Source organism: Schistosoma mansoni, chromosome 2 (assembly GCF_000237925.1).
Source record: "Schistosoma mansoni strain Puerto Rico chromosome 2, complete genome".
NCBI lineage: Eukaryota > Metazoa > Platyhelminthes > Trematoda > Strigeidida > Schistosomatidae > Schistosoma > Schistosoma mansoni.
This window is the reverse complement of record NC_031496.1, coordinates 21,504,000-21,516,462: the sequence shown is the minus strand read 5'-3', so window position 1 is coordinate 21,516,462 and position 12,463 is coordinate 21,504,000. Positions and strand designations below refer to the sequence as shown.

The 12,463-nt window shown below is 36.3% G+C and overlaps 1 protein-coding gene across 1 annotated transcript; it reads left to right on the top strand.

The window, feature by feature from the left end:
• Positions 1-1,874: 1,874 nt before the first annotated feature.
• On the top strand, positions 1,875-6,334 carry Smp_065240 (hypothetical protein; the record flags this gene model as incomplete). The annotated part of the gene is made up of 6 exons (XM_018796078.1): positions 1,875-1,938; positions 1,975-2,238; positions 2,271-2,433; positions 2,476-2,668; positions 3,342-3,584; positions 5,982-6,334. The coding sequence occupies 6 exons, from the start codon at positions 1,875-1,877 to the stop codon at positions 6,228-6,230; spliced, it is 1,176 nt and encodes a 391-aa protein (XP_018650326.1). The 3' UTR covers positions 6,231-6,334.
• Between the last annotated feature and the right edge of the window lie 6,129 nt (positions 6,335-12,463).

Here is a 12,463-nt window from a genome sequence, read left to right as displayed (position 1 = left end):
AGTGTTTTCATGCATGCGCTTGTTTACTGTCTGTTATTTGAATTGACTCCTGTTGAAATAACATTGAGCCCAGACTCTAAGTCATGGGCTCTATATGACCTTATCATATAAAACTCGCAAACCGATCAAACGGCAAAGTGTTCCTCAAGTTCATCGGTCAAGGTCATAGTTTGAAAAAAGCATTGACAAGTGGGACGTAGATTGAAATAACCAATTATAGCATAGATCGATAAGTAGGAATAAAAAGGTAACACTGAAATGGTTATGACCTCAGCGATGAAGAATTAGTAAATTTACATATATATTGGGTTAACAGGTTTCCTGTTAGGTTAGATTCTATTATTTTAAAGATACTACTCCTCACTCCTGCACCTACGTACATTACTCGAGTCAATTAACAGATTTATTCAACGGGTTCTTGATTTGTTCGATAAACTCTCCCTTAAAGTGCAACCTTGATTCATTTCGTTTCACTTCTTGAGTTTAGGCAATAACTTTGAACATATAACGCATGATTACCCTTTTCATTCAATGAGTATTGTGTCTCCCTACTATTGATGTAATTGTAACTCTTTTTAGGAATCAGTGCATCACTGTGAATCTATATTAAGTTACTTTATATTAAACAGTGGGGTTTTAGATTCCATACTTTTTAAACACCCAAAGTTCTAAGTTATTTACAGGGTTTAAATGTGTAAGTTGTCGAATAGGTTGGTCTGAAATGACAAGGGAAACATCTTTCTACTCAGTTTGTTTGGTAAGGGTGACAAATTCAAAAGTTTGGCACCGTTAAAAAACTTTCTAAAATTAAGATCGTATAGGTCAGTTAGCCACTATGCAGACTAATGGACTAAGGTTTGAAGAATACGAAATATATATATATATATATATATATATATATATTCTTCTAGAGACAAAACCACAACTACAGCAGAGCTGCTACTTACATATATGCAAAATCAGCGTAACTCGGAGGTACTATATTTTGTTACAAAGTCACGACATGTTAGGAAGTGGTCATTTCTTTTGGATGCATACAAAATCCACTAACTGGTAGATTAGCATATTCAGTCAGTCGGTTAACATATTACTGAACAATTAAGAAGTCACACTTTTATTTTGGCTATTTTTCGGGTTCTGAATTCAAACATATTAATCTCTTTGTAAAATCCTTTGGCTGATGACGATTTCTGGTAGTATAAAGTACGTCTAAACTAAAAGATAAATGTAATCAAAGTTAGTATCAAGTCTGATAAACAAACAGTTCATCATGTTATTAGTATAGCGGCTTGTTAATCAATTACTATATTGACCACCAAAGCCTTTGTTGATTTAAGTTCTAAAGCATTTCCACCTTTAAGCATCACGGGGAGAGCATATTTGTTCCGATTTCCAAGATTTTGATACCTGATTTTAATTAATACTGAGAAGACATATCCAAAGCATGGTGTTATTTCATCTTAAGTGAGCAATATATCTAATGTATATGGTGAAATATTGATAAGCTTGCGTATATTTGTTTTTGTGTTGAATTGCTTTTGATAGTAATATAATCATTCATTGACATTTGGGTTGACAGTGTGCTCTTTTAGTTAATTTTTCACTTGTTAAGGCCTTTCTGTTTGTTAAGTTGTATTGTACGAAAGTGACCGTCGGGCGCGAATACTTTCTGAAGCTCTTATTCGTAAACTTTTTGGATCGATTAGATGTAGATATCTGTAAGGAAAAATTGTAAAGCACTTCTGTTAACTTCCCTTTATTATCAAAGTGTAAATTTTTCAAAATTAACCCTGAGTTGTATAATTTGATGACGGTTTATTTGACATTTTTAGAAAATGAAGATCGACGACATAAAATTTGTTCTTTGTTGGACCATGATTGTTCGTCAATGTGTGATACAATGTAATGTTGCTTATATAACCTACTGTCCTTGCATGGGTATGTTTTGTGTAATGGTTTGTTGTATTTTAGTAGGTCGGCTCGGAAATCAGATTGAACAGTTCCTAGGTATGATTGCATTTGCAATTAAAATCAATCGTACTCTTGTTTTGCCTCCATGGAATATTATGTCATCTTTAAAGGCTGTAAGCTTTTACATTTATTTTAATATTCAGAATTTTGTGCCTTTTGGAAATCTGTTTAACATCACTACGCTCCTATCAGTTCATCAGTTTATTTCACTGGAAAGTTTTATGTTGAATAAAGCTCCCGTCATCTGGCCAGCAACTAAACGTACAGGTACTTTTTTCAAGCTAGTTTACATTTAAAAGCGTTATGCTTTCGACCTAGATCGGGTCCTTTATTTAATGATTGTAATGCTAAAAATGGGAATCCTTTCAAAGAATTTTGGGATAAATTTAATGTCAGTTTCACAGGCTCTAGTTTCTATTTTCCTCTAAGTACAGATGATCCAAAAGAGGAGTGGGATCAGTTGTAAGTTTTCCAAAGTATATCATAAATATTTCTGAAATATAGATTTCCTCCAGAAACTTACCCAGTTCTTGCATTCATTGGACCACCTTCGTCTTTCCCTGTTCGTCCTGAAAACCGTGTATTTCATCGTTATTTAGAGTGGAATAGTCATATTAATCTAGCCACTGAGGATTTTATAAATCGATGGTTAAATAAACCTGTAGTTGGAGTCCATTTACGGAATGGAGGGGATTTCGTGAGTCGTATTTTGATCTATAAGTTTTATTGTTTACTTGAAGAATTGAGAGTAAAAATTATGCTTAATGCCTTTATCCAACAGTAATAATTCTTTTTATCTTGGTGTATGCTCTTTTTGAATTTCTTTAATTATTATTATTATTATTAATGGCAGTTTTTTTCGGAACTGACAACAGTCAATTATACTTAGGATATCAAACCTCGAATGCTAAGGCAGGAAGAAGATGGAATCGCAAGTAACTTGATATTGTGGTAGAACAAGCAACTCAAACTAAGTTTTTTCAAAAGTTGTTACTATAGTAGCAGGATATGATCTTCGATCATATAGCAATTTAGAGAACTAAGAAAACATGACAACGAATCAGAGAAAAGTTTATGCGAAAAATCGAATTGATAGAAAGTATTCGAGCGGTTATCGTTCCAGAAGATATTTTAACCTTTCTAATAAAATCGGACTGTTTTTTTCAACCGCCTCGGCAACTTGTTTGCAATTTCTTAGTTACATTACACCTAGGTGTTTTGTATATATCTGTCTTAATATAAAAAAGGGAGGTAACGGCTCACTAGTGTAGAAAAGCTGATTTTTAATTTTATTGTTTTTATTAATATCCAATTTCTGAGAAGACTAAACAAGCAAGTAAATGCATACTTTTTTTACATGTATACTTTAGTTAAATGCTTGCTCCCATTTAAAAAGTGGTTTACGTATCTTGTTCTCAAGCGCTCAGTGCCATGGTGATTTTAATGAACTGCCTCCTTACAAAGTAACAGAAGGTATGTGCATCCCCTCAAAAGAATTAGTTCTTCAAACAATTTCGTACGGTGTTCGTTTAATTAAAGCAGAAAGTATATATGTATCTACTGATAATGATCCTATGTTGTCATTAATTCGCCGTCACTTTAGTAATACAACTGTAAGTGAAGAGATTTCATCCAATTTTAATCAACTTTTAAAAAGATTTGAAAATGTTGCTTTTAAATGTTGCAATTACTCAGGTGATTAAATTAATATTTTTGTAATATCCCAAGGAGCAGAAAAATTAGATAAATATATATTATAATTATTATATTATATCATAAATATTCACCTAGTCTGATATTATTTACAATTTCACACCATTACATTACAAATTAAACTCTATCCTTTATTATAAAGGTTACACATTTTTCATCATTAACAGTGCACACATACACACACACACAAATTTACATACATATCGCTTATAAATCACCTTAACCTAAATGAAATGACATTGATTTATTGAGACCTGTTTTTTTGATTGATCACCTAATATTCGTGTTGTTCCGTTGTACTATTTAAAGTTGGATTAATGTTAATTTGGTTATTTATTCTCTGAAGAAGTGGCTTACACTGAGTCACGAAACGTCAAAAAATCTAATTTATCTACTCATTGGGATATTACAAATATATTAGCCAACTTATAACAATCTACCCCATGCTCAATAATGATAATGATACCTATTCAGGTGATTGTTTAATGTCCTTACATTTTTAAATCTACAAAATGTCAAAGTGCTCATATACAATATGGTTTTATGAAGTTTTTTATTTAGTCTGGAATATTTGTAGTGACAGGTATTTTTGTTATGCTCATTGATGGATGATTTATTTGATTAATTTTTGTCCTTGTTGAGAACGTCATCTTTATCAATGTTCTTAACTAGTAGATGAGTATCTCTTTAAAAATAATTATACTAAGATTCTTTTGAAGGACCTCTAGTTACTTTCTTTTTTATATAAAGTATTTAAAAAAATACAGCATGACTCCGTTCGAAATAAATTAGAAGCTACAGTGTCTAAAATTTGACGATGAAAACTATTGAAATTCCATGGAGATACTCGAGGAACGCTAATGTAAAAATATTATGCACTTGATACTAAATAATTAGTTGTTATAATTGATACTGATTGGTATACTAATTATTGTGTGTGTTTGTTACTTTAACCAAGTCTCCACTAGCAATGACGTAACGATTAATATTTGCAGGCTCTTCCATTATTTTTACCGTATCCCCAAGTAGAAACAAAGCGCCATATCTGACTAGTCCTGAGAAACTAATTTGTACGTATACAACTTCCACTTCATACCAACTGATTGGATTTATGTGTCATCTTCATAAATTAAGATGTGTTGTATTTGATGCATTTCATTTATTATGAAGATTTCATGTAGAATCGATAGGGTCACTTGGTTCTTATCAGTGAATTTATGAAATTATCAAAGTTCGAGAGTGAAACACCCTCCAACTCTACATGAGAATCAGACACTGGTTAACTATTTACTCGGAATGACTATCAACTGAAACTGAACAGACGGCCTCTAAAGAACTAAAAGTGCTGATCGAAGCTGACCTCTTGATGCACTATGATCGAAAAATTCTGTAAACATTTGCAGCTGCATACGAAGTGGGTGCTGTCATATTTTCCCGAACGAAGCTGTGGAACAGTGATGCATACGTCCAAAACATAGATAACGGCCTGAAGACGCTATGGTCAAGTAGAGAAGAAACATCATTGATCGCTTTTGCGGCAATCCATTTCCACAGTAAACATTTCAAATTACCGACTGACCATAGGCTTCTATTAGAAGTCTCTAGTTTCAAATCGGGAATATCCGCAAATTCTGTAAATCAACTGCAACAGTGAACGATAAAGTTATTGGGATTTGATCTTTACATTTAGTACTAACAGATAGTAGTTTTTGGTCAGGGGGTCTGTCTAGAGGTGCAGACTTTGTAGAATGAACCCAAAATTTTTGTTTATTGCTAATCATCTGTCATACGAGGACAGTATGCTTCAGCAATTTACTCTTGACATAAACTATCGAAATCTAGTGTTTACACGTTTTATGTGAAAGCCCTACAAGTATCTTCTAGTGTTTTAGAGGTAAAGATATAGTAACTAGTAGTCCGAAGTCCGGTTTTACAGTTGTCTATGCATGTTTTTGATTAGTTTTTGCTACATTATAACGCTTGGTTGCGGCTTACTCAATCACCTGGATCATTTGTTTTAAATTCTTCAAACATTTTGGATGGAATTGAACCATAGTTGTAGCACTTGTGGTCTTGGGTTTATCCCAACTCAAAACCACATGAGGTAAATAAAGTCTACTTATCGGTAATTGAAAATTGCTTTACAATTTCTTGCATGTATCTTTTACTACTTATCAATCTTTTATCAGCTTGTCTCTGAAAACGTTTTCTGTTTGCTATTTTGTCGAATTTTTAGTGTTTCTGGATAATCAGTACTTGATTATAAATATGACTCCATTTCTTAAAATAATTATTAGGTAAAACGTGTTGTGTGGGAACCTAATCGAAAACCTGAAGAAGATTTGGCATTGTTGGGGCGAATCGATTTAGCTATCCTCAATTGTGTGTCGACTTACTCTGCTGCGGTGAAACGTGAACGGGATGCGAAGAATTTACCCAGCATGTTTTTCGGATTAACTATTGAAAATCAAAGAGGCTTGGAAGTATTGTGCAATTCCACAAGTAAAGCTACCAACTACTGGTGGTCAAAACTGTACAAAAAATGAGTTCTTAGTGTATCATGAATATTTTAGTTTTTTTCTATTTCTTAGATTGTATTATTCGCTTGTTAACTTCATTATCACTATAAAACTTGCATTTATGTCATAGTATTCGGTGTGATTTCTAGGATTCCTCGTTAATACGTGACGAGGTGAGATTTGTTGTGTGGTGTGTGTTGCTTATATCGACATAAATAAAATATGTCGTGAGTTAGGAGCAGAATATTTGGCAGCATAAGATTGAGAAGATCCAGAAGTGAAGAACAAAAACAGAAAGTAATTGGTATGGAAAAGAAGGAACAGTGAAGTCTGAGACGACTGATTGACAGTTGCAAAGGAACAGTCAAGTTTGGTTGATATTTTGCAAATTAAGTATTTACAGTTTGCTTCTCAAATTTTACTAAGGTATTCTGTAACTTTGTGTTGAAGTACATTCGATTGTTCCCACTAGTGTTCTTATTCATTACAATCGCTTTGCACGTATGGTTATAAATAAAACATACATTCATGTTTTTGTCATAAAGTTATTACAACATGCATAGAGCATATAGACCATCAATGTAGGTAGTCTATGTGGATGGTCTCGGTCTACTCGTGTTGAACGACCTGGCTTACATCGAGATCACATCCTGCGGTTAATACCTAACGTGGCTTATCATCTCAAGATACCGTCTTGAACAGACATGACATTATTAAAGAAGTGTATTAATAAGAATAGGTTGGGGGAAAAGTGCAACCACTGCTGCATCGGTCAGTCAATGGTGTGTTGCCGATTAATGCGCGTTGTTTGACCTTAAGATAGCTCACCAAACTGTTCAAAATTCAGTTGCTTGCCTGCTGGATGGTTTGACCAGAGCTCAGCTTACAGATCATATGTAGACGGCAAATGCATCAGAGGGGCAGATAGCACGTACGTTTACAATGGACACCTTTCGAAACTTGAGACTTAAATCCAGAAGCAGTATCCTAACAGATTTCAAACCAGTGCTAGACGGTCATAAAGCCATGTTATTTTGACTTTAAGTGCCAGGGGAATATCTTGGTCGGCGATTATTAACGGTTTTGGTTGTCGGCCGCAACTGTCATGACTTCGTTCCGTGTTCGTTACAGATAGCGAAGCCAGGGTGCACTCTGATTGACATAGTAAAGTGCCATCTACCACACTTAACAAACAAAGACTACGCCCCAGTGTTACACTAAGCCACCGGTTTCTCCCAGATGTATCTGTGGCAGACGACAGATGATACTAAACTTCTCATGGACGATGTCTCACGAAGAATTGGCACTGGTTTCTTACAGTTCAGTGAACTAGAGGACGTCGCCAGGAACCACATTCTGGCATGCACTAATCGCAACGTCGACTTTGAGAGGACTATACCCATGAAAATCTCTATTCACTTATTAACCAGAACACAACACTGGCAAGTTTATCGACCTATTGAAGCAGTTTCTTAGTCTGTCAACCGAATTTTCAACTAGAAATCCTGGGACAGGTTTGTACACCATCTTAGAATCCAAGGACCTCTATCTTCTCTTGCTTGTGACCTCTCAATCCCAAAGAGTTCGACAACTTGTTGAAATCGAGTATCATAGAATCCTCCAGCAACCCTTCTACCCCGCCACTGCATATAGTCCGATGTTCGATATTCTGAATTCAACGTCCTCATTACTTGTATCACTCCAGACAAGTACTATTTACTGCATTTGCAAGGCTTTGCCAATACTTCTCAAAAAGCAACCATTTCATAAGAGTATATTGCCATCTACCGATTCAATCTAATGTCTCAATGGCCAAAATGAAGACGGACAAACTAGGTTTTTTTTTCTTGATAAATGTACCACAAACATCTTAGCACCCTATCGATCAATCTCTTGGCGGTTTACATCTTGTGGACTAGTATAAACCAAAGGCAGTGATGATAGTTGTCCCTTGATTGCTGCTGAAGGACCAAGATTTTATGATGAGAATGAATTTTTTCCGACTTGGTCACACCAAGACTGAGCTACCATTCCTGTGACATAAAATCCTATGACTTTTTGATATTATGTATTTTTAATGTTCACTAAGAGTTCAGGGAGTGTAGCACCCTTCAGAATTTTAGCTTTCAGATGTTATGCTGAACACTGAAATAAATACATTTAAGAAGTCAGACTTCGGTTATGATACTTTGACTTACAACTGGTTGATCACTGGGTAGTGATCAATGTCAGGTCCTTCTTAGTGCATATCGGATTCTATCAATGAAGATGCAATTCGGTCAATGGTCTCGGAGACTTGACATCGCCTGTACTATTTCGAGATGTAGGCGGTAGTCTACTAGCAGCCCTGAACCTGTATCTCAAGCTATTTAGCTTTTGTCAGCAAGGTGGACCTGTATTCTTGAGAGAACTGATACCCTCAGACAGCTTCGGTCCGAGATTTTGTGTAGTTTTCAATTTCGTATCGAACTCATATTCCTTTTAAGCTTGTAAGTCAGCCGGTCTGTTTTGACTGTCTTTCAGAATTGAGTTAACATCAGGGCAGATCCAGTTTATTTTGGATTACCAAAAAATAATATCGGAACGTTTGTTTTTTCAATTTAACTCTCCAAAATCACCGAGAAACGGCACTAGAAATTAATTATCAAACTTGAAGTTTTTGTCTGTGATATTTTCGTTTCAGTCCTTCCAGGTGTTGCTCTTTAAGCTTATCACAATCCCTCCTTGTCTTACGGTGTATTTCGCAGCATTTAGATTTACTGGCCTTCTTATATGACAGGATCATTTGCGAATTAAAACGTCATTGAGTGTCTTCACTTTGTTATATGTGTTGAGTAACCACACAACGCCAGCTAACTGTTTATGCAGATCAGTTTAAGCATTCTTTTGCAACACAGTATGAACTCATTCATTCCTGACTTGACTAGGTTGGTACCTCTCGATCATAAAGGTATTATGGGCAATACATTGTTAAGTCCTAGATATCCGTTACATTTTTAGCGGTGAGATCGACGTGATCTGGTATGCCGAAAAGTGGTCTATATTTCTTGTGATGACGTAAGATATACTTTCTTTGAACATATTCCGATACTACTTTTGAGTACTCAGAATTCTTCGTCCATTTATATCTCACCCCAAAAATGACGGGAAACACTCCCAAACTGTTTAAGACTAAGACCTACCCTCGCAGTTTCCAACTTACATCACTCTGAACTGATAATATCGAAGCCTAGTTACGCAACGCAGGAGCTGAGTTAATCGAGTGCGGTGTCACAGATTCGTGGGGTTCTTTGAAGAAACTACCGTGCGCTTTCACCGGGTACTTCACACCCAGTACACCTACTAGTGATATTTCAGAATCTCAAGACGCATAGACAAAGGCTATTTCTAAAGGGGAGACCTAAGCGTGTCTTCACTGTTTGCTGCTGCATATCTAGGGAAGACTATAAGATGTAGTTCACTTACCGAGGCTTGATAAGAGTGCTTGTGTCAAAACCGGTCATAAGAAAGGTGAAAAGATAAGTGATCGGTAAATAGAGTGTATTCATAACCTTTCTCTGACTACTGAAAATGCCGCCCACCAAAATACCTAGCCAGGAGTTCCCGCATTTTAAGTAGGCAATAATGCAAGTGGAAGAGTGTCGACCCAGTGTGAAATGTTTGGAACCGATAGTGAGGCTTATATCTACCTGTGAAAAGGCTTTACCAGCCCGTTTGCTTGTGAGTGGTAGACGGTCGTTCGGAATCGTGTGATTTTTAATAGTAGTCAGATAAACTGGCATTCAAGGTCTCCAGAGATATTTGAAGGTCAATCGAAGTTTCCTACTCTTCGTTTGACGAGGGAATGGACCGCTGTTTCTACAGTAATGTCCTTGATGGATATTCCTTTTGGCCATATTGTAAAACGGTCTACAAAGGTTAGAACGTGAAAGTCTCCACTTGAATCTGGCAAAGGTCCTACCAAATGCAGAATAACATCGTTAAAAGGAGCGTCAGGATTTGTGAATGAGCCTAAGAAACATTTGTTGTGTCTAATTATCTTGAATTTCTGGCAGTTTGCACAGGAGCCTGCCCACTCCCTCACGTCATTAATCATACAAGACCAGCTAAATCGTTCTGCTATGAACTCGATAGTTGTATGAACACCTGGATGAGAACGTCTTCGTGACGTATTTAAGACTTCGTGTCGATAATGTTTCGGCACGACTGAACGATTCCTACCTGCATATGTGTCGCATAATAGGCTTTCTTACGTCCCCCCTCCTGCTTAATATGAAATTTTAGGGTTGCTAAAGACAACTCGTGCTAGATTAGTGTCTTCTTTGTGAAGCTGGAAGAGCCAAACGATATCTATTCTTTGGAAACTGTCCGAGGAAGTTATACGAGACACTGAGTCTACCACTTCAATGTTTACCCCAGGAATGTGTTGCATATCTAAAGTAAACCATGAAATGTCTAATTGTCGAGACCGTCGAGGGGAATATTTGTTTGGAGATGAGCTTAGACAAAATGTGAGAGGTTTGTGATCGGTGAAAAGAGCGAATTCTCGACCTTCAATAGAGTGTTGAAAGTGCCGCACAGCATAATACATGTCTAGAAGCTCCCTGACGAAAGTTCCCAATCTTGATTCAGTGTATTTTAACCACCTCGGGAATAATACCAAAGATTATCAGGTGTCGTCTACCTATTGTTTTAAGACCCCTGTGATTGCATAGTCGGATGCATGTACTGAGATTCTAATGATTGCTTCGGTGTCCTGGTGTTTCAGCCACGTTGCTTCGACGGTCAGTTCTTTAACAGTGATGAGTGTTTTTCTCGTGTCGTCATCCGAATAGATGAGTTTCACAATGTTGGTCTGTCAAGGGTTACATGAGAGACGTGCAATGCTTTATGGACGTCAATTCCCACCGGCCACGGTTTCTGCCAACGAGTGTCAGCGGAAATATTTTTGAGAGGTTAGTCTTGACAAAGGGTTTGTTTTTTGTGAAGCCGCAGGCTTAACAACTTGGAGAAGTTCGGAAAGGTGGTGTCGGCGGGTACACTTTACCATATAAACCATAACCACAGAGGAAATGGTTTTTACGATTCTTATGCGTATAAAAATTATGGTGAATTCGCAAGTAAAAAGGCCTAATAATCATCAACTTTAAATGAAAAGGGAGATAATTGGTTATTGCTGCATAAAATACACACCTGGAGAAAGTGGTTAACATATTCAAGCAAAAACACAAGGAGTCGCTGTCATACCATTTACTAAGAAATGATAGGTCTTAATGAGCAAATGATGGCTGCCTAATAAGCCGAAGAAGAAATAATTTGACTCTTAAGGTATCCAGTCATATGAACGAGGTCAAAACCTAGATATTTTCGCTGACAGTAAGTTTCGTTAATTTCTGGGCTCTTCTTGACACTAAACATCTTGAGGTAAACAATGTTTTCAAGCCCAAAATTTGCGTTCATTCTAATAAAAAGTGACGTTTTGAAATGTGGAACGAAATAGTTTCGAGGTTGAAGGAATTGAGCGAACTGGGCTCAGATTCACTAGATCAAAATTTCATTATATATATGGGATAAAAAGCAGACGTTATCACTGCCAACAAAATATTGAGTGGTATAGTCGAAAGTGAACCACAAAACACCATCAGAGTAATCATCTAGGTAGCTTCTATGAAACTTATCACTAAAGGTGGAATTTCAGGTTCTACTCTGCTTGTCATATTGAGTCTGTGACTTCTGAACTACTTTCACAAATTACTTGAACAAAGCCTTTCTGTACATAGCACAAAGGGACAGTGGGTATGGTTAAACAGCGCTTTATTCACGTGGAAATCTGTAAAAAGTAAGTTTGTTCCAGGTGTACTCCTCAGTATCAAACGATTTTTCATGTAAATGACCTATCAAGTTGTTGTGGTAGCTTTTTGCTCGTATGCATGATTGTTTGTTATCAAAATATACATACTGTCTATCCTCGTATGTAATAAATGACTTTATCCGCGTTGGTGAACAACGGAGTTAAGTAAGTCAAATACGAGAATGGATTTAGAATACATATAATTTCCACACTCATTGGTCTGGCCATGGAATCAGAGTGATGAAGCAAATATATGTGAGCGGAGCATAAATGACGCGTACTTTGGAGATGGCGGGGAAGCCAACTCGATATGAGCAAGCATTACTCAATATTTATAATCAGACAGAAATGAATGACAGACATATGATGAATAGGATACGGAGGGTACACATATACGCTCATATAAAAA